The sequence below is a fragment of the Molothrus ater genome, chromosome 7 (genome assembly GCF_012460135.2).
Source record: "Molothrus ater isolate BHLD 08-10-18 breed brown headed cowbird chromosome 7, BPBGC_Mater_1.1, whole genome shotgun sequence".
Lineage (NCBI taxonomy): Eukaryota > Metazoa > Chordata > Aves > Passeriformes > Icteridae > Molothrus > Molothrus ater.
The window spans coordinates 31139982-31162739 of record NC_050484.2 but is presented as its reverse complement, the minus strand read 5'-3'; the positions used below and the strand labels follow the sequence as shown (position 1 = coordinate 31162739).

General features: G+C 41.5%; 1 protein-coding gene across 1 annotated transcript in view; it reads left to right on the top strand.

Moving 5' to 3' along the window:
* The window catches only part of NCKAP5 (NCK associated protein 5), a 379983-nt gene that overhangs the window by 176566 nt on the left and 180659 nt on the right, over positions 1–22758 (top strand). Inside the window, exon 5 of the mRNA XM_036386988.2 lies at positions 5106–5169. Coding sequence (XP_036242881.1) covers positions 5106–5169 — 64 coding nt within the window. The remainder of the gene's footprint in view (positions 1–5105; positions 5170–22758) is intronic.

Below are 22758 nucleotides of genomic sequence, written 5' to 3'. Positions count from 1 at the left end.
GCCTGACAGCATTAGTGCTTCCATTATTGTAACTCCAGTCCCTGCGATTATTGTGAAAGCAGTTAAATAAAGCCCGTACTTCGCTCAGCTTTAAATTTGCAATGAATATCTTTTTGTTGGGGATGACTCCTTTATTGGCAGACCTGGCTAAGGCACTGAGGCTCTGGAGCCCAGTTCCACAATGCTCTGACATTTGGGGAGCAGCGAGGAAGGAGAGGAAGGAGCCTCGCTGAGCGCCGCGCCCGCAGTCGGAGCTGAAAGAGGCGCGGGAGTTCACTGCAGCCATTCCACCCTCAGCTCTTCCCCTGTCACATCTCATCCATCCCATGGGGTCAAGTCTGGTCAGCACTCAGATGGGAAACTCCCTGGAAAACCAAGAGCTGGGGGAGGCTGGGCACAAACTGCATCTCTCTGCACAAAGCAGCACCCTGCCCCTGGGTCAGTTGTTAGCACTGTGCTATGTTTAATCCGTGTTTGATGGGGTTTAGTTGTGGTTTTTTTTCTGGTTCATTGGAAAAACAATGCTGTGGCTATAAATAATGATATAGGGGGAAAAAGTTAAGGAGAAATTATTTTGATAGGTGGTAGATAAGGAGTGGTTACAAGGCACAAGGAGGCTTTGCAAATTCAGGTTCTAAGTCTCTGTCAGTCTTCTGCTTGCTTTTTCTCCATGAGAACAAAATATTTATTCACCTTCTGAATCTCAGAGCCATAGTGTAGAGTGGAAACTTGGTTGGGATTTCTCTGCTCCAAAATAGCCTCCAGAAAGTATGGAAGGACTCGCTGGAATATGGCTTGGCCACTGTGCTTGGCCATAGTCAGCAACAATAAAACAAATGTTCATTGTATTTTCAAAGCTTGACTTTGTCAGTGGTGATTTTATGGCTTTTCAAATAGTGAAAGTTATAAAGTGACAAAGAAAGGTGGGCTTCACTTTGATGCGTAATGCTTCTAAATGAAATTGCTTCAGAGTGAAAAATTCCAAGACAGGATGAAACACGAAGAAAACACATTCCTGTTCTTGAATAAAAAAAGGTGGGTAGAGAAACAAATTAGTCACTTGGGAGCTTCATACCTATTGAATTTTGTTGTGCAGAGAAAATAAAAAAATTACTTAGAAAATAGGGAAAGTTTGAAATCTTCATCAGTGTTGACACTTATTGAAAGTGTAAGAGCTGTCAATGCATGCTGGAAGGTTGTGGGGCTGATCAGGACAGGAAAGGACAATGTCAGGGTAGAGGGAGCCCCTCTCCCAGGGCATCATAGGGCTTAAAGTTTGCTGAAGCATTAACTTAAATTTCAGATGATGGTTCTAAAATATTTTCCATTCTTTTTGAGTCTTGACTGTGTTCGTCATCAAAGATAAAATTACATTTCATCAATAAAACAGTACTTAATTACTATTTACCACTGAAAATACATCCTGGTTCTGTATAGCTTAGGTCTTGGCAAATGGATATATTTCAGCACAATTTTACTTTATTCAGAAGCTAATTTAAGTAATATCTTTCTTTGTTAGATGGAGGTGCAAAGCCCTATATCTGGGGCTTTCTGAATCTGAGGTTTCCAAATAAAAAATGAAGATCAAAGTTTGGGAAGCTGAAGTACACTGCTAGAGTTTTTGGGTTTATTGTATCAATGTACAGAAGCAATAAAAAGAGAACTGAGAAAAATGGAGCCTTTCATGGACCCAGTGTGGCTTTTATTGTGGTGCTTGATCTGAGGAGATGTGTTACCACGTCAGGAAGAGCATCAGCATTTGTTCAGAATCAGGAGATAATTATTCTGATAATTAGGTAGGGGCTTGGGCCTGAATTGACTTCCCTGCCTCTGTCCTGGTGGATGGGGAGAAGCTGAGCAGAGCAGCTCTGTGGTGGAGCCCTGAGCTGTTACTGCCACCTGATACAGGGTTTCTTTTGTCTGGCAGTTGAATGAGTCAAACCTGGTGAGAAAGGAGAGTGAAGAAGGAATTTTAGTCTAAGGAGAGTTCCAAATATGCAGAATTATTTAGCACATTTGTGTTTTTCTTGGACTAAATGGGCTTTCCTCAAACTGTTGTTTTTTTAGAACAAGCTACTGCAATATCTACCAGTGATACTGAGATTTGAAATGTATCTTTCTTCCATGCACATACTGACTACTTTTGTGCTTGGTTCCATCTGGAAAGGATATAATTGAATCCTTGTTTGGCTTCTTTAATTATTTCTTTGCAAAGTCCTTGGCTGGGAATTTTGCCACTTACAATGCAAATATTCAAACCTAAGAGCATAAACTGTGCTCTCAAAGAGCATTTTTGTAAACCTTTTATCATTTGGAGGTTTTTCAAAAGAGAACATGAGACCTTCTCAATGAACATGTTTTAATTTTTTAAATCCCAGAGAAGATTTTGTTTCCTTGTGGGTTGGCTTTAGTTGCTAATTAACTTTGTTAATTAAACATGCTATAGGGATGAAACATGCTTGATTAAAAATAAATAAAACCATATAGCAACAAAGTGATGCTACTGTTTTTTTCCTATTTAAAAGCTAAGATTAAAAAATGAGATTAACTTTGAAGCTGCATGTCAAATGTTCTTTGCATTTGAAACATCTGAAAGGCTAAAGCAGCTAAAATCTTATGGTTTTTGCAACTCGTCATAGTAAAATGTTTATTCAGTCGTAACACCATGGTAAAAATGGGGGCTGAGAGTAGTCACTGAAGGTGCTGCCTTAATCAGAACTGACTGAGATGGTGGATAATAACCAGAGGGTGTATTTGGTCATCCTGAGACATGGAGGTCCTTGTTTTTTCCTGTCATCTATCTCATATGGAAACTTCCAACACTGCAGATTAGTTTCAATGCTGTTGGCTTGTACAGGGAGTCTGAGCACGTTCCTTGCCCTGCACACCGGCGTGTTTGTGTGGAGGTGGTGGGGAATGGCTCACAGCAGGCAATGGGCCAAGTGCATCCCTGACAGAGCTCAGGAACAGCCTCAGGGATGCCTGTGGTCCACAGGCATGCTGAGCTTCTGCCACTCATCCTGCCCAGAGGAGGGAAATCATCTGATGGTCTGGCTGTGAGTCCACAGCTCCTTCACCTGGGGAGTGCAGGTGGGAGGGGGAAGCAGGAGCACAAAGTTTGCTTGCCTCAAAGCTGACTATTTGTAGACAGTGTTGGAAAAGTTGGCTCTTCTGTACCCACTATGGCACCTTTTTTCCCTGTCCTCTACATAATAGTCAGGTTTCTTTTTCATTTTCTGCTATTTAAAAGTGGTTCTGTTCCTAACAGCAGCAATGCTATAAACAAAGTTAGAGAATGCCAGTCTTTGCCATCCTTCACTGGGAAAATTGGTAAGAAAACCCTTTGGGAATGTCAGCCATGATCTTCATCCAGACAGGGAATACCTGGCATTGATGGAAGAGCCTCCTTTGTGAATGGACCTTGAGTGAAATTTATTCTCATAAAATTCCAAAAATGTGTAACTGATTCCATGTTGGAGTTAACATGGAGTGAGGGAAATAGGAGTATTCCTGATGTAGGAAACATAGCTAAATAAATCTCTCCAGACCACTGGCAAGAAGTGTATGGAGGAGTGGTTTGTGGGGGGGTTTGTTTATTTTCCCCCACCCCCCACATATTTTCTCATAAAATATCTTTAGGCATTTGTTTTGCAATTAAAAGGTCAAAACCTCCTCAAAGGGAATACTTGCTTTTTCCACTAGAACATATTAGGGCACTGAAGCAGTGCAAAAATGCAAGGGGCTATTTCCAGCAGATGAACTAAACCCTAAAAATAGGATTAACCAGTTTTATAATTTGCCTGCGATGGTATCTGAGCAAGGAAGGTGGGAAGTGGTACATGTCTTTTAGAAGATGAGTTTAGGACACCTATGTTAAGGCTCTTGACTAATGGCACTTCTCAATTTTCCGTAATTTTTCACATGTGCCAAAGAAGGTCTTGATATCACGCTGGAGAACACAAACACAATTTCTACAAGGCTGTGGCTGTATCATCTTCAACTTTTGCTGACATTCAGTGGTTTCAGCATCATCCCTGTGTACAGATCAGGATTTTGGCAATGCCTGGTACCTGATACCCACAGTTGTTGGCTGTATGGGGAATGCTGAGGGGTGCTCAGTGACAGAGACTCAGCTTAAACAGCACATCTTCTGCTGAAATGGAGAGGGGGCCTGGTGCACTGACCCAGGCATACACTGAGCTGTGGCTGAGTGACAGGAGAGCTGTCATTCCACAGCAGTTAGGCAGGCACGTGCAGATTTTTCTCATCAGGAATGGTTCCTGAGAAAAGGTTTAAAGGCTACCTTTTTTTCTGCAAGTTTGGGAATGAAATACCATAGAGCAGTTAGTTTTCCATGCTGGATGAGACTGACCCATTCAATGATAGGAGCATTTTCCAAGCCTGGGTCCTACTTCTGCCCTGGCTTGGCACTTCTGCAGGTTTTTGGGGGATGGAGTTTCCCCAGGCCATACAATGGGAAATTATCTTTCCTTTTCTATGTATGCTAATCACTACCTTTCATTTCTTTCTTACAACTTTTCAGTGTACTTGAAAATGTGTTGTTGTTGCCAAATCCTTAATTAAACAAATTAACTATTAGTTGAGTCGAGCCAAGTATTTGTATAAGGATCTTATATGAAGAAAGGCTAATTAAAAAAAAATCTAATAATTCAGTAGTTGCAAAATGCATCAGTGTGTTTATATATAGAATAGACGGTTTTAATTTCAATTTTATGCATATATTTATTGACGATGCAATAAATCTGGTGTGTGTTAGTATGGTGCAGAATAAAGCTGATGTGCAGGGCTATAGGAAAATAAATAACACAATCTGATTTGCACAGTCTGTTTCCATATCACCGGCATGATGAGCTGCTTTGTTGTTTGAATGAAGCAAATGATGTTTGGATTCAGCTGATTTATTGACAGCTCTGTCAAACTGCCACAGAATGAAATAATAACACAACCAACCAAATACTGCAGGGGAGCACAGGGAGGAGACTGGGGCCTGGTGGGGGTTACCCCAGCGATGTGCAGGAATGCAGATGCAGGATGGGGGAGCCAGGGGAGAATGAACTGCTGCTCACAGGCTTTTCTTTCCTCAGGGAGAAGCTGTGTGTGGCTCGGCTGCAGCGGGAGGTTGCCCAGAGTAAGAGCGAAGGAGCCATGGTAAGCTGTGCCTACTCACTGCTTTGCAATCCTTGTCTTGCTCACCTTTGGGCTGGCTGAAGGTGGTCACCAGAGCATCCATGTCTTGGACACAACAAAGAGTTGGCATAAATCTTTGAAGGAAAATGTTCATAAATGTGAAGGAACTCAAGGCTTGGTTTCCTTGGAAAAGCCATGGGAGAGAAAAGCTGCTTCCATTCCTCACTGGAATTAGAAGCAAGGCAAGCACAGAAAGGCAATTTCAGATCAAAAAGCAGTAGATTTACTTGCCTGTTAAATCTTAGCTAATCACAGAAAAATGAAAGAACACAAGCCTGGAAGCTTAGAAAAACCCCTCAATCTGATAATTTTGTAAATCGTGTAATGCTCCTTGTGTCTTCATTTTTCGTGTACCAATTCATGAGATTAGCCTTGTGAGCAAAAGATGAAATGGCAGATTTTTAGTTGACCACAAACCTCAATTTATAGAGTGCCTTATCTCTTCAAAACAATTTTCTTTGGGAGCCAACATGTGCTGAGTGTGCTTAATTACTTAATATCTGAGGAACTGTTTCCATCTGTTAAGGCGTTTGTTTGTCCCTGTCTTCAGATAAAATGTCTTAAGCTTCCATGGGATAAAGCAGACTTGTTCAAAAACCTTAAAACCCAAACTATCCCCTTGAACACATGTGGAAGTGCCACTGATCTGAGTGATTGCACAGTTGGCTGTGAAAGACTTTGGTGGTCCCAAGTTTGTTTAACTTCGTGGGGAGCAGCTGCAGCAGGTCTCTGGGGAGGGGATGCTCTGTGAACTGTGTGATGCAGGGTCCTTAAAATCCCACCTGCCTCCAGTGAGTGCCATTGATAAACCCTTAGTGATTAACATGGTGAGGTGAGGTTTGGAGGGACCCAAGTGACAGGTGGGAGAAACCAGCTCTGGGTTTATTGCTCTCACCACAGCCCCAGATGTGCCCAGCTCAGCTGTGAGAGCCACTGCCCTCTCCCATCCCAGCACCATCCCCTGTTCCTGCCCTTGGGGTCTGCAGCGTGGCTGGGCTGGCCACAAGGAGACTTTGAGATGGGGTTTAAGCAGTTGGGAAGCCTGGCCCATGGGTAATTTATGAGAATGGGCACAGAAGTCCTGGAGGAGCTGAGGAACAAACTTTTATCAGGTAAAGTTGCAACCCAGGAGTCCGTGACTGAGATAAAACTCCTGCTGCCTCAAACAGGAATTTTGCCTGAGGAAGAATGGCAAAGATCAGGCATTGGAATTGCAATTGCATTTTAGTTTTCAGAGTAAATAAATGTCAAAATCTGGGAAGAGCTGTTTACTCTATTTGAAATATTTCCTTTTTTTTTTTAAACTAGCATTCCCTTGGAGGTATAGCAGTAATATAATATATTGAGTGTAAAATATACTTAGTGGGATAATCCAAGGCTCTATGAAATGAGCAATACTGATTAACCTTCTAGAGCTGCCAAGGTTTTTGGTATGTGCACCCATGTTGTGGTCTCCTCTCTTGCCTGTCAGACACTTCTTGTGCTTTTCACTATGGGTTTGTGCATCACTTCTCTCTGTTACCAGGGTATAATTTTGTATAATTTGTTGAGAGGCCAAGTGTTGTAACCCATTAGGAGCTGACAGGTAGCTCTCCGGGGGTGCAGTCTTCCCCCAAGGTAAATACTGGGTCGTTTTTTCCCTCTTCCCTGAGGGTCATATGCACAATTATCCTGAGCTAGAGACAGCGCGCCTGTAGAGACGATTGCTTTGAAGCGCTTGATATATGGAAAGTTCTTTGTGTCTCAGAGCTGGTGATTTTAATATGAAACACAGCAGTCATTAATTAACATTAATGAACTTGCGGGGCTTCGAGCAGTGTGAGAGCAGCGAGAGTCCAAGGGCTGGAGCATTTGAGCCCGGGGGAGGTCAGGGATTAAGAGAGTCGTGGAGCCGCGTTCCCAGGGCGAGGAGCCGGCAGCGCATCCTGGCTTTGGAGCAGATCCTTCCCAAAGTAGCAGATCCTTTCCAAATCCTTAGAGCCGAATTTCAGCGAGGGATTGTGAGCCAGCAAGCCCTTGGCAAGCGTGGGGGCTCCCTCCCTGCCAGCAGCCTGCCCGCAGGGTGCCCAGCCCGTGTGCTGCTCTGTTCCTGTGATGGGCATCCCCCGGGGCCAGCGGGCTGGGCAGGGCCACCAGCCAGCCACAGGGCCCCCGAGGGCCTGGCCGTGCTGTCACCGGGATCAAAGCAATGGCATCCCCCAGCCTCCCTGCCAGGGACAGGCCACGGCTTTATTTAATCACTAATTAGCTAATCGCCTTTACTCGCTCCCGTTTGCTTTTTGTTTGTTGTGCTGGTTAGATTGGTATGGTGGTTTTCATGGAAGCAGCTCCTTCGTTTGGGAAGGGCGCAGGTGACAGCACGTGGCACCTTCAGTGGCACCTCCAGTGCCTCCTTGCTGGGTCTCGTGGAGGGCATTTCTTGCAGTGGGAAGCAAGGCAGGGAGCACAGGGAGCTGCCCTGTGTCCTGGCAGCTGTGCAGGGTGTCACACAAGCCTTTGGCAGGCTGGCACCTCATGTAATACCCACTAGCGTTTTCTGCTTCTTTAGAAAAAACCCAATTATTTGGGTTTTGCTGGCACAGATAGGTCAGAAGGGTAAGAAGTGCCCACTGTGCTGTAGAAGCTGCTTACACTGGGGTGGCTTTGCTCACTAAATGGGTCTGTGCATCTGTAAACATCTGGTGAGTGATGATGGAAAGGCTGTACACAAGGAGAGGTTTTCCTGAGGCTGAAGATCAGTCAGTGTGTGCTGTGTGGTACCAGCGTGTGGAACCCACAGTGCTCTCCAAATAATTGGGTTTTTGATATGTCCCAGAGTTACAGTTTTCCTGACTGATTTGTTACTGGAAGGAACTACAAAAGATGAAATGAAGACACTTACTTTCAAGACAAACATCACCAAAGCCATACAAGTAATCTTGTAATATGTTTTTTCCATATGTTTGTATGGAAAATCTGATACCTCGTATATTGGATGATGTGGATTTATGACTTACTTTAATTGTGAACTGAATCATTCAGGCTGAATACCTGACAATTGCTCAAGTTTCTTTATTTTATGAATGACCATCAGTAAATATTGATTGTTCACTATCAAAATGGGGAATTATTGCAAATCCCTCCCTTGAAAGTTCCAGCAGCACTGACCCAGGATTGTTTGGCTCTTTCTGTCACTCATGGTCTTTTATTTCATAGTCTGCATGTTCACAATTTTCTTAGTCATGTCTCTTCTGACTCATCAAGGATGACTCTTTGTAAAGGAAATTGAGATGATCAGTTCATCTGTGTACACTTCTCACTGCATTTGATGGGGACTGTGCAGGTGTCTGTAGTGACAGAGATCCCATTTTTAAAATAAGCAGCTTTCAAACCAAATCACAAGTTTATTCCAAAACATTCTGAAGACTGAAAACCACGTTAGTCATCAAAGTATTTTTTATATCTTTGAAGTGCATGAATTTGCACCTTTAGACACAAAACACGACAAGGAAAAGTGTTCATTGTGAAATTTTCTTAACAGTGAACAATGCCAGGTTAGGAAAAATATGAGAACAGTAACACTAGAGCTCTTGTGGTAGAGTGTTGTTTTAGCAGAAACTAGTTTAAAAGCCTAAAATGAACCAAAAGGATATACAAGTACATTTTGATAACTTGAATAAGTTTAATAATTACCCAGAAAAAAGTTACATTTTTTATTTCATACTTTTATTTATATCTGTGCTATACAGTTTTGTTGGTTTGTTCTTTCCATCCAAGTCCTTTAGTTCAACTCTGTTTTCCATTAGTTCAGTGGCCTGTAACCTACATAAAAGAAATTGTACCACTCTGGCAATTTAGCTGTGAAGGTTAAAGTGGGATGCTTCTGCCTTTTATATCTACATGGGTTTCACTTAGGCTGGGCCCTAGACTCTGATTTACCATGTGTCCTGCTGCGCCTTTAAGTGATGCAAAGTGATTATCATGGGCTCTTCCTGGTGCCCATCTATTCCACACCTGCACCCTTTTGTTGAAAACACACCATGTTAAGTGAATGTGAGCTCCCCACTGAATAGGTTTCCACCCTCTGGTAATCCTTCTGCATTAGATTGATTTATGAATGTATCAGATTCTTTGTTAGCATGTAAACCACTAATTAATTTAAAGCTCTCTGTGGAAAAATTAAAGCCCTGGTTAAGGCTTTCAACAGGCTCAGATGGTGCTAATAATGGAAAAACAAGTTATATTAATGAGTTTTGATGCGATCAGCACAATTCTTGCTTTACAAACAGTTTTTGCAGTAAAACAGTGGAGACTGCAAGTTTTTAAATAAAGAGTGGAAGAAATAAAAAAGGCTTAAAAAAACTCGCAGAGTCAGTAACATGTCCCATTATTGTAAGGAACTGAGTCACTTCTGCTTGTTACAACTTTCTTAAATGTAGTGGATTTAGATATATGTAACAGTCTTTTCAAATCCACGGGAAGTGCAAACCACTCTGGTTGCCAGATTGAAACGTAAATTGTAATCAGCTTTGAGAAGATCTGCCTCTTCTCATCAAGCACTGCCAAACTGGAGCGTTCACATGGAGATGGATGTGTTGAAGTGCAGAAAAGGTCTTGACTGAAATTGCATTAAAGTCAGTTGAAAGTTTGACTGTGTTCTCATCTTTCCCAAATTACCTGGGGGTTTGTATGCATTTTCAGTTGTTTGCTCTTTACTCCAGTTCAAGCTTTTAGCATGGTGCTAGTTTTTGGTGAGAAGAAGAGACCGTACCCCAGCTTGATGTTGCTGTGAGTGAAATGACGATAGAAAGCAAAATTTTTTTTTTTTTTAAATTCCTTGTAGGAAGCTGAGAGTTGGAGAGGCAGACCATGATTGTAGGAAATTGTGCCACTCCTGGGAGCTGCATTTACCCCTCCTGGTGCTCAGCTCTCCCAGGGCACGGAGACTCAGCCACCACCCCGGCGCTGTGCTCAGCTCCGCAGCTGACGATGCTGCTGCCCCATTCAGCAGCTGCAGGGTCAGCGTGCTCAGAGCTCCCAACATCTGCACTATGTACCAGGTTTTTAGGGAGGAGGGGAATGCTCAGGCTGCTCTGGAGCCAGGGTGTTGCAGATGGCAGCAGAATGTCCTGCCATGAGCACAGAGGCACTCGCTGTCACCGGTGTGATGAATCCTGCCATCCCTTCCAGCCGTGGGGGAGGCTGCTGATGCAGAAGCACCTGGGTCATTTAAAAATAGAGGATATTTAGTAATAAATGAAGTGTTAAAGATGAGGTACAAAAGGCTAAATGTTCTTTCCCACCTTCTGGGTCCTTGTGTTCTAGGAAAGCATCTATCTGTGCTTTAATTAGAAAGTAGCAGAGAGAGAGCACAAGTAGCTGTTTTGAAATGTCTCATTGAATATACAGTATCCTAAGCCAGAAAGAAGCAATCTAACCCTTGTGCTGCCCTCTCTGTGAAGCTGTGTATTTATGCACAGACAGCCCTGCTGTCTGGCTCCTTTTCCCCAGAAACTCCATCATACAGCCCTCATGGAAGCTCAGTGACATTAGCAGCAGCTTTAGCATCAATAATGATTATCGAAATTCTTTACAAGCCTGATTTAATGCTCCTGGACCTCATTAGTTTTTCATACTTCATTAGGCCAAGTGTCCTCATTCACAACTTTGCAGTTTTATCTTCAGTGGTTTTAAAATAAAACCCCTTATGTCCTGTATACTTTTACCCAGGACACCCTCATCTCCTGGGTACCTTTTGTTGTTTGCTTCAAATTTGCAAATACGTGAATATTTTGAAATTCTGTATTTTAAAGGTATTATGAATTTAGCTATTGTCTATGATTTAAGTTGCTGACATTTTCAGCAGTCACTTTCCAACGAGAGCCCGATTGCCTCTGCTCAGAAGCGGCCGCTGCTCAAAGCAAGGGTCGCTCGGGGCTGGCGGTGAGTTCTGAGCGCGGTTCATCCCGCAGGCTCCGCGCTGGAGAGCGACTCCCACGGACCGGCTCCGGCCGGGCGCTCCCCGCTCCCGCCAGGAGAGGGCGCTGCAGCCACGGGAAAGGCGCCCCCGGAATTCCCGGGCTGCGCTCGGATCTCGCCATTCCCAAGGCAGCGCTGCTCCCTCCACCCGCAGCGTTTCCGAAATCACCGGCACGGAAAGACCAGCGCTCAATCCAGAGAGGCAGAAATAAGCTTTTCCCCTTCAGCTGGAACTCACCGAAGTGGTGTCTCTCTCTTCAGCAACTATTTAGACAACGTAAAAAAAAAAAAAAAAGTCAAACAGAGTTATGTAAAAATCAGTGAACACAGAGAAAAAAAAAATACAACATCAAAATGCATTTATATAAGGTCTGGAAGTAAAACAGAGGCAATGTGTAGAAAGCATGTCATGTTGGCTAAAGTGCCCTCCAGTAGAAATTGCCATTTATGGATAACAAAGGCAGGGGATGTGGAAGTACAGAAAGGGCAGGGGCAGTCTCAGAGCATCCATGGGTGGACGGAGTATTGGAGTGGCACTTGGCTCCAGCGTGAAGCAAATCCTGCTTTATGACTGGGAGCAGATGGATCCTGCTCTAGGCAGTACCTCACTGCCTAATGGGAGTGATGTGCCCATGCACTAATTACAGTGAATTGCAGACATTTTCATATCAAAGGTTAAGCTCTGCAATCCTGAGCTCCTCCAGGCAATGGCAGGAGTTGACTCAAGTAAGCCACACACTCGCTGGATTAATATTTTTGCAAGGGTGACCTGAATAGGGCCACCAATCTGCAGGCTGAAAAGGCAGAACATTTCTGGTCTGGTTTTAGCTCATGCAAAAAGGGATCTCAGGTAGTACTGAATCAGTCACAACATCTAAGGATGAGGAACAGGAAAGGTGAATGTGTGCACTGGGCCAACAGTTTTAATTTTATGCAAATTAGGAAGGTAAATGTATACAGATTAATAGTAGTGAAACTGCTGTGATATACTTGGTGTTGCAACTTTGTTCTTGAAGTACCTGGCGAAATTAGTGTGTTACAAGAAGCAAAAGAAGTTGCTAGATTTTTGTTGGGCTTGGTTTATTTTTGGTGGCCAGTAGTTAAACTATTACTGTAGAATTTATAATACCAGAAATTGCTTCTGTAAAATGTGTGTTTCTGTTGTTAATTTGGGTAACAGAGAGAATTCCATTAATTTATCTTCTTAAGACTTCTTTTAATATTTTTTTTAATTAAAGGTTTTGATTTTTTTTTCTCTGCATGGGGCAGAAAAGGTTACCAGTAAGGAGAGAAAGTTCCTGTACAAGGAAGGACAAAATTTATATACCAAGAGTCTCTCAGTTGTGCTGCTTCTATTAATTTCCCATTTATTTAAATTCATGCAGTGTTCTTGGAGCTTGTTCTGTGAAGTCAGTGCTGACCCTTGGAACGAGTCAGCTCAAGCAGTGCTTTAAATTGCAGTGTTTTAAATTGCATATGAGAGTGCAAATTCCTTACTGCAACAAGTCTTTGTTCAGCATCCAGCCCGTGGAGCCCTGATCCATAACTGCTCCACAGCACCAGGAGAGCAGGGTAAGGTTCTGCTGGCTTCTCAGCTCCCTCTGGACAGTGACACAACATAGGTTTATAGAAAATAATCTGCTGAGGGTAAATAAAAGAGAGACAGCAGAAACTGGGAAAAACTCTTGGCCTAATTCTGTCCACTGAACACTTTGCAAGTAGACAGGAAAACTATTTACAGCTCATCTGAAAGAGATTTGGACTTTATATTTTGGACGATATTATTTGTGCCATTAAGTCCCATGAGATTTTCTGTTGTTTTTCTCTTGGCAGAGCATAATCACATCTCTCTGCGACTTCTCTCCAAGATTTAAAAGAAATATTAAAATGTAGTAAGGAAGTAATGTCTTCCTGTACTAAACCTATTTAGCTTTGTACAGATTCATATAATTTGGGCAACTGTGATTCTTCCTGTCCTTTCCTTCCCAAGTCCAGTTCTCATAAACTTTAATTCAGTTTTTGCTTTGTCAGGAATTTGCTTTTCCATACTTTCTGTTTGTTTTGGCTCTGTGTCCATTGCATTGTGATAAGGCATCTTTTGATATTCTACGGGATCTTTCATAATGGAGATCTCATGACACAGTTTTCCAAGTCTGGAGCTGGTGATCAGACTTGCTTGCATGTCCTGCAAGAGGAGACTGTCTAGACTGTGGGAATGACTGTGATGTTTGGATTGTGTTATTTCCATACCGCTTGGCATGATGCACTCTGTAGTTAGTCTGGAAATTAATGACAGTGCCAGGCCTGGTGCAGGGCCTTACCTGGCTGTGAAGTGGCTTTTCCTCCTTCTCCAAACTACATGGAGAAGTTGTGCTTTCCATGTTGTACCTTGCGGTGGGACTAAATAACCAGGTGCTTAAACCCCTTCTTCAGTACATTCATTAATGGTCATGTTCTTTAACTTTGGTGTCCTACAAGGCCTGTAATTACCTTTGCCACCTAAATCCTTTATAATCGTGGAAAATATTACATTTCTGATCTGATTTGCAAAACAAGCTTTGTTCTGACTCTTCTTCTGTTTGTCTGTTTGCCTGTGTAGGTAGTGAACTCTTTGGGGAAGAGGCAGGGTCTTCTAAATAGTGCTGTTTGATGCTTGGATCCTGGACTGCTGGTGTGCCATGAACAGTCACAGCCCAGGGGCTTGGAATGAATAGTGAGAGGGGATTTGGCTCAGTGTGTGCTGTTCACACCACTGTCATTGTGTAATTACATCTTTATGATGCACATTGTGATTGGCATCCATGGTGACATTGCTTATTTAAAAATACTTTCTGAGTGTTGGGGAAAAATCATTATCTCTTGGGAACATCCTCGTCCTGGTGGTGAGTATTAAAAAGTGCCCTGTGGCAGTGGCTGGCACAGTTTTCCATTTAAGAAACTTTTTCCATGGATGTCTCCAGAGGAGCAGGTCAGAATTTCCAGGTGCTTGTTGGAAATCTTGAGTTGTGTACTGCTTCCTGATGTCATTCTTAATTAACCACCCAAAAAGGAAAACCTGTGATGTAGGAGATATCGTCAGAAAATACATGCACTAACTGAGAAGTTGAAAATTATTTTCATACTAAAACTAGCCTTTGAGAGTTGCCAGCTCTCATAGTCCAAAGGCAGGTGTACAGTGCTTGTATCTTCCATCAGTGGATAAGGGAAACCTGTTCACAAATAGGTGGGAGGAGATAAGTGGAAGTGAAGGTGTGAAGACTGCAAGTGATCTAACACACATCAGAAGGAAGAGCCTGAGAAGGAGCATGAGCAGGTGAGCAGAAATACTCTTGTGAGCCACAAGAAACAAGAATATCAGCTCTAGAAATGTGTTTAATGTGTAAAGGGAGACAGGAAGGAGAAACATGTCTTAGTTTTACTCTCTCCATGTAGCTACTGGCTTACAGCTCAGTGCTGGGCAGGAGCAGGAGCAGCAGTGCTCTGATGCTTGGATCCTGGAGTGCTGGTGTGCCATGAACAGTCACAGCCCAGGGGCTTGGAATGAACGGTCAGAGGGGATTTGGTCCCCATAAACCCACAGCAGCTGAAGCTGAACCAAACCCTTGTGCACCTGATTCCCAGGAACCAGCTCTGCTTGCATGGTCATTTGCAGTGTGGGTGGTTCTTCTCAGCCCCGTGTAGACAAATTTGTTCATAATTCTCCTGTATTGAATTTGATGTCAAACTTGATGGCTTCAGTGAGTGACAGGAGTTGTTTGTTTTAGTAATTTATTGCAGGAGTCCCCAGAAGCACTGGGGAAGAGCGTATTTCCTGTTCTCTAAATGTGCAGCAGAATTTATTTCTTGCCAAAACTGAAAGACTATATAATTACAAAGAGTTTGCTAACCCACTGTTCATTGTGCCCAGTGGGCTGTACCCAAACTGGCATGGCTGGGATTCAGGAAGCCTCTAAAGCCTCACTGGGCTGCCCTGATTCAGGGCAAAGGGGTCACTCTCCCGCTTTTCAAGTTTCTGCCCCAGTGAAAGACAAGTGAGTTACGTGTGAAAGTGATCTGAAAATTTAGTGTGCTGGCCAAAACGTACTAAAAAAATTCAGAATGACTCTCCTGACTCCTGTTTCAGTGCTCTGCATGGTAGAAAATGTTCATGCAAAGTCCTGAGTTTTAATTATGTGATTATGTGTTTTATTGTCCAGGAGCAGAACTTCTGCTCAGTCTAATAGCTGCTGATTTTTTTTCAGCTAAGTGCTGAAGGTGGAAGTGGCAGAAGAGGGTAGAGCTGCACTACTTGGTTCTAGTAGTTGGTTTTTTCTGTAGAAAAGGAAACATATTTTTCTCTTCAGGAATATCAAGCTAACACTTAAAATTGTCAACACTCACTATTAAGTTGAAAAAAGCCAGATTGTTATTTTATGGCTTAAATGAGATGTGTGCAGTAAATAGATGAGGAGAAACTAGGGTTAAATCCAATAAAACAGATAATCCTGCATAAAAAGATTAATGTGGTAATGAAGAGCAGAGAAGTAAGTGTCAGAGTTTTTATATCTGTTTCTGACCTTCAGCTGTACAAGTGTATCCAGGCTACTTGTGCTAGTGAAAATGGGACTAAAGGAGTAAAGCCTCTAAAGGCTGGCACTTAAAGTTGAGCTGAATTTGGTCTCTGGAAACACCAACAGAAATTCATATGGACCTATTACTGAAAACTGATAGTGCAAAATTATAGCAGGTGGAGAAAAAGTATTTTAATTATTTCATTTTTACCAGCAAATGAATTAAAAACTGGATGAAAAATTGCTTGGGTTTTGTTTTTTTCATGTTCTGCCAGGTACCAGACCTTTAAACTCAGGCTGGCCCCTGAAAGTTGAGTCAGTTCTTTTGAGTGTCTGTGTTGTCAGCACTTATAAAGATTTTGTAGTGGCAGCTTTGTTAAAAATACCACAGATGATGTGCCAGCTAACAGAAAAACCACAGCATTTCCCTACTGCCTATGGCAGTGCCTGCAGTGCTAGAGGGGTAAATATGGAAAACAGACATGTTTGTCAGAAAATGAAAGCAGTAGGTCTCAGGAATCAGTGCAAGGAACAGCTGAGTAAATAAGGCACCTTTTTTTGCAGTTACTTACCAACCATAAATGGGGTCTGCAAGTGGACACAGAAAAACTGTAATAAAATCTGACATGCTCATGAGGAATGCTGTAAAGAGCCCGAGGAAAAGAAATGCTGTATGGAAAGATAGCAGCAAAGTAGTGATGCCAGAGGTGTTGAATGTGTCAGCTGAAAAGGCAAATAGAAGAGTGTGTGTGAAAGTGAAATTATTGTTTTATCCCAGATCTGTGGGGGTCTGATGTCACTGCTGACTGCTCTGAGATGCTCTCTGACTGGCATGGTTAAGTTCTACTTCTCTCAGCCTCATAAATTTTCTTTAACCTTAGATCTATTTCAATTAACTCCTTGACATCCTATTTGCTAGCAGGAAATACAAACACACGAATGAGAAGTGCAGAAAGTGAGGAAGCCCTAACACTCCCCAGCATCAGGGCAAAATACCACACACTATCCTAGACTGTGAGTACATCCCAGAGCTCCCTGGCGCAGCAGAGTTCCTCTGACCAATCTGTTCAAGCCAAATAAAACTCTCAGAAGTGTGTTTTTTCCTGGTTTTATCCTGCTGCCTTAACTCCTATCTCAGGAGCACAGATTCAAGCAGGAAACGCTTGATTCAGCCCCGTGCCCGTCTGTTGTGGGAGCAGTCCTTTGGCAAAGAAAGCATTTCTATCATCTGAAGGCCACCTTGGGCAGTGGCAGAGGAGGCACTGAAGATAAGCAGGGGGCATTTAGGATGTGGCTGTGTCCCTGCTGGGGGTTACTGTCAGCCCTGCTGAGTGGGCTGGGATAGTGCTGCTGCTCCATCTTCTGCTTCATCCCAGGTTACTTCAAAGCCCTGCTGGGGGCTCAGCTAAGCCCAGCCTTGTTCCTGTGCTGAGCCTCAGGCAGCTCTCTGCTGGCTGGTGGCCTCCAGCTGCCCATCAGGAGGGATCAGTCTGGGGCAGGGACCTTGGCTACCAGCCCAGCTGGATCTCCCTGGTGGCTGGGCCCTCCTTGGGGATCGTGCCCTCGGTCTGTGTCCCCTCCCTGCACACTGCAGGGAGTGGAGCAGGAAATACTGCATGGCTTCATGTGGATTCCATAGGTTAAAATCCAGCCCAGGTGTGCAACTGTACCACGAGTGGCTCATCACCTTTCACTATTTTACCTGTCCCTTCTCTTCTGCCCTTGCACAAAATGGTGTTTGATTTCTGCTGGGCACTATTCTGTAGGGCAGTTGAGGGGTGTTTTAAAAGATTTTATTCCATTATCAGTCTCGATGAAGGGTGAGACATAAGAGGTGTAAAACTCAATGCCACTCCGTCAGGAGCCAACCTATTTCCTGATTACAATACATTATAAATGTTTTTCAGCCCATTAGCCTTTGACACACAATGCTGCTATTATTCTAACACTAATCATCTATATTTTGACCCCGTGTGGTCCTGCTACAATGCATCTTTCACAGTTCTAATTCTCTAAAATATCTAGTATTTTTGCAAAGATATATTTTGAAACTTGTTGAAAATAGTTTCTACTATTCCATGACCTTCCTAAGTCCAAGTTCTTTTAAATGGACAGGCATCAATGTTTGAGAAATCAAAGTCCAGCATGACTATGAATTCATTCTTCAATTCACTTCTCTCCCCCCACTCTGTCTGGCCTTCATAGCCATTTGCAAGTATGCAAAAAATACTGTGGTAATGTTTACATGGTGTCTTATCAAAATAAACCTGGTTAAAAGAAATTTAAATAAGTCTTCTGAGCTGACCACTGTTTGCCACAGTTCATGGAACTATCTTCTATAGACACTCCAAACAATGAAGACAGGACCTGGAAAATACATGAATTTTTAAAAACACTTTTGTAAATCTTACCTGTGGGACACCTTGGTTTTCAGACCTCAAGGATTCTTTTCACTCCTTCCTCCTGAAGTTTGTGTCTAGGCTGAAATTTCATCCAAACTGACAGCAAATATCTGTTACTTAGCTATAAAAGAAACCAGTGCCAGATCAAAAATTAAATGTAACCTCAGCAAGTGTGGAAATTACCCTAAATCATGTGGCCTGAGGCTCATCTCATGCACCTACACAGAGCACAGCTGTTGCTGTAGGTCACAAAAAGTGCAAAGAACTTGTACTGTACTTGAGAGAACTTCACACAAATCTGCTGGCCCTCACTGCAAGACTTCTGATCCAAGAGGGAGTTTCTGCCTGCCAAATATAGACAATGTCCCATGAGATCAGGCATATTCTTGAACCTGGATCCTTCTTGGATAATTTATTTCTTATCTTGGGTTAATTTATTTCTTATCTTTCTGAGTGGGGAGTTCATCCATGGCCTGTTGTTCTAATAATCCACTGGAAAGTGGCTGAGAAGCCTGCAGTCTGTCACCAGCATAACATTCAGCTCTGAACTCTCAGTCTGTGAGCATTTAGATGTGCAAATGCAGGCTATACCTGTGTTATAGTTCATGTTTTGGTGCCAGTTTTATTTATTCACAGATACAGCTTTGTTCTTAGGATAAACTCAAGTTCCAAAACCTCAGTTCTATTTCTGTGAGCTGGAGCATTTGTTTTGCCAGACAACATTTTACCTTCTGTTTTCTGTGTTGCTACGTTGATATCCCTTCAGGAAATGTTTGAGAATTGCAGATCTGATAGAAAATTGTAGGAGAATCAAACAACTGACACCGAATCAAACAACTGACACTTTGCTGGCCCAGGTGGGTTGGTTTTTGCAACTTACCCTCTGCACACACTCCTTTGTGCTGTTTTATGGTTCAAACACCATTATTATAAAACTTCTGGAGTCAAACAAGTGGGAAACATAGAGACTGGGGATTTTTGCTTGTTTGAAGCTGAAATAGACAAGGCTCTTTGTAAACCTTGATTATATAACATTGGTTCAAATTAGAAGATATTGTATATACCTGGTATAAAATAAAAAAAAACCTAAACAGCTTTATGTCTAGTTAGAAATCTTAATGTAATGCAAGTCACCTTACCAAAAAAAAAAACCCATGTAGCAAAGAGCTTGAAATTATAATTATGGACTGTAATCTAAGATGTTTCAGGATTTTTTTCTTTTTTTTTTCCTTAGCAGTGCCACTCTTTCTAATTTTGTTATTGACAGAGTTTTTTACTTCACACTTTTGAATACTAGGTGTTCATATGGATTATATGTATCTTAATACAGTTTGCAAGTTTTTATTTGAACTTGAAAAATATTTCATTATGTTTAATTTGGAGAAATGAGATTTCTTTAATTGCTGTCTGTAGAGGCTATTAGAAGCTCAATTACATTTGCAAATTCATTTTTAAAAGTGTTATCATTTAAAGATTACTAATTAAAAAAATAATCATGACCTGACTATGTGGGACTTCAGGTTTACTAATAGTATTCTCTCTACAGCATTCAAACTTTCACAGAAAAGAAAATGACATTTAAAATGGAGACATGAATTATGCTAAGAAATGAAGCAAGTCTTCAAAATTGGGCTAGCAATTGTGAATTTGAGTAAATAGCAATAGTTTTATTAGGGAGACAAGATTTTCAAAATATCTATTATATTTTTAATATGTAATAATATATATAATAAACACATAATATTTACATAACATATAAATATATATTTATGTTTATAAATATTTATATTTATATTTATATTTATATGTTTATGTTATTTATATAACATATAGATATATATTATATATCATATATCATATATCATATATCATATATCATATATCATATATCATATATCATATATTATATATTATATATTATATATTATATATTATATATTATATATTATATATTATATATTGTATATTATATATTGTATATTGTATATTATATTTATATGAAATATATTTATATAGAGATTTTTACATATATATATATATATGGAATAGAATATGTATTATGATTATATATATTATTTGACTCCATTCAACACTGCAAATATGATTGAGATGAGCTTTAAGGAGCTGAGAGAGTGATGGCTGCTGGGTGCAGGTGTTCCAGCTGTGTGGAGCCCACCTGTGCCTCTGCTGCTGCCAGGGGCTGTGTGTGCAGCTGCATCCCCAGGACACAGAGTTCACTGCTAATTCCTCAAAGACTATGAAGGGCATTTTTTGCTATTTAATCTCTTTTCCCAAGGTGACTCTGATATTTGGTGGCCTGTCATTGTGTGTTTCACAGAATTCAAGAGCTGCTGGGCAGTCAGAGCTCCCTTTTGGAGCAGTGGCTGTTCACCACAGCTCCTGGAGGGGATGGGCAGGCAGTGGTGCTCACTATCCAGCTCTCAGCCAAAAGGTTTTATGAGCTATTTAATTTTTTTTTCCTTGTAAAATAAATGTTATCACAACTCCAACTATATATACAGTACTGCTGGGGTAATAGCCTGCCTAATTCAGATTAATTGTAGGCTTGCAATGATAAAGGAGCTTCAGCACAGCAGTTATTCTGTCGCACAGATGCAATTAAAACCATATCAATGCAGTATAAATAATGCTAAATTAAGTTGCTGTCCCTCCACATGGTGGCAATTTTGAGCTAGTGCACAATGAAATCTAGCATCTTATTTTGTTCAGAAGGAGTAACTACACCAAGAAACAGTTTCTAATTTCCTTGAGTGGCTCTGGAGCAGCTTTATCACCCAACAGTATGAAGTGTGTAAACTGCTATCACCAAAATATCACTAATAATAATACTGAGCATTTCCTGCTTTGTTGTTCATTGTAGAGGTAAGAAAAGCTTGAGGTTTACATCTGAAAGTCATGGGATTACCTGTGTTAGTCTGAGATGAAGCTAAAGAGACAGATATGCTAGCAAAAAGAAATTTCATAGTGGAAAATGCATGATTTGCTTCAAATTATTTAATTTTAGCTGGTTTCAAGGCATTTTTAGAAAATTCTGAAACAAATTATTTAATGTCAGTTAGATTTTCCTCTGGTTTTTTTGGGCAGCCTGTCACTTTTGGAGCAGAACGCTGTTCTCAAGAGCCATCATTTTTTCTTACTGGTATGAAAAAGCTAGAAGATACCAGACTAAAATTAGGATACTGCTTTTTATACTATTTATATCTTACTGTTGCAAAGCTGTAGCAGGAATAAGTTTAAGAAAAATGGTTACATCATAAAATGATTGGGGGGAAAAGTAGAGATTTAATATAAACCAAGGCAATGTCTTTCTTAGCCTCTGTAGTACAAATCTGTCAGGTGAAAGGTGAAATGAAAAAATTAATTTTGATTGCAAAGCAGCCACAGAACCTCACCATTAACTTTCTTATATTGAAGAGACCTGGAAGTAAAGCTACTTCTCCTTCCATGAACCCTCCAAGTGTTTGTTATTGCTGTTTTCACTTCAGTGCTTCACTGTGCTTTAAATACACCTGTAACTTCATCCCTGGGAAGGCTTTGGATGTTTCAGTGTATTTGTCAGTATTCCCAGTGTAGCTGAAAAAGGTAATGAGGGACAAAGGCATATTGACTGCCACTGTTGGAAAGCCCTGCCTCCAATAGCTGATTAATTTAATCAGTCTTTCTTCAGTAAAATAATTCAGTTTTAAGCAGCCTGTAAAAGTTGTAATAAGCACAATAAGCAGTGCACTTCTTTTCTCCCCATTCTATGGGGGAATGTTTTTTCATGCTGACAAAGTCCACTACAAGGAATGCTGCAGTGTTCTGCAAAGTTGTTTGTCAGTGCCTGGGTTTATTTTTGTAGAGAAGTATTGATTACAGAATGAGAAACATTTGGTTTAACAGGGATCGATGAGTGGCAAACAAAGGACACTGAAGTTTGACTCATTTTAATTTGAACAAAAATACAGTACCCAGTGCAATTCGTGATGAAATAAAAAATGGTATATGCTCTCTGGTTTTTAATCACATTTCTTTCCTGTCATTTGTGGGTGAGATAGGTTCAAATAGGGGACTGTAATAGCCTATGTGCTGGATTTGGGACCAGGTTGCACATGAGGAGTTTGGGGGGAGAGCACTGGGCTTTGCAGGAGGGTGACAAGCAGGTCCACCTGCCTCTGGAGAGGGAGGAAAATCTCACCAAAGGGATTCCACCCTCCTTCTGTGTAAGAGAGATGAGGGAGAACCACCTTGATCTGTTTGATTTGCAAGGCCCAAACACAAGCTCTTACAAAATACCTGTAACATGGGGAACATTTGTACTTCCCTTTCCCCAGCTGCTTGGGCCATGAGCAGCTGGGACTCAGGTGTATTTTGTGGCACTTGAACAAATACCATTTGATCACCAGGCATTTTGGTGGGAGAATTAAAGATTCATTGCATCAGAAAGAATGAGTTACTTTGTTAAACCAACTGGGAGACCAAGTTGCAAATCCCAGTTTCTATTTCAATTAATATTTCATAATTGATTATTGAAAAATGGAACTGCTTCACCATTCCTCTCTCATCTCTTGTCCCAGGCTGTTCTATGGCTCCTGCCTGCAGCAGTCTTTCAAAAGGGCATACAAGGGTGATAAAATAGT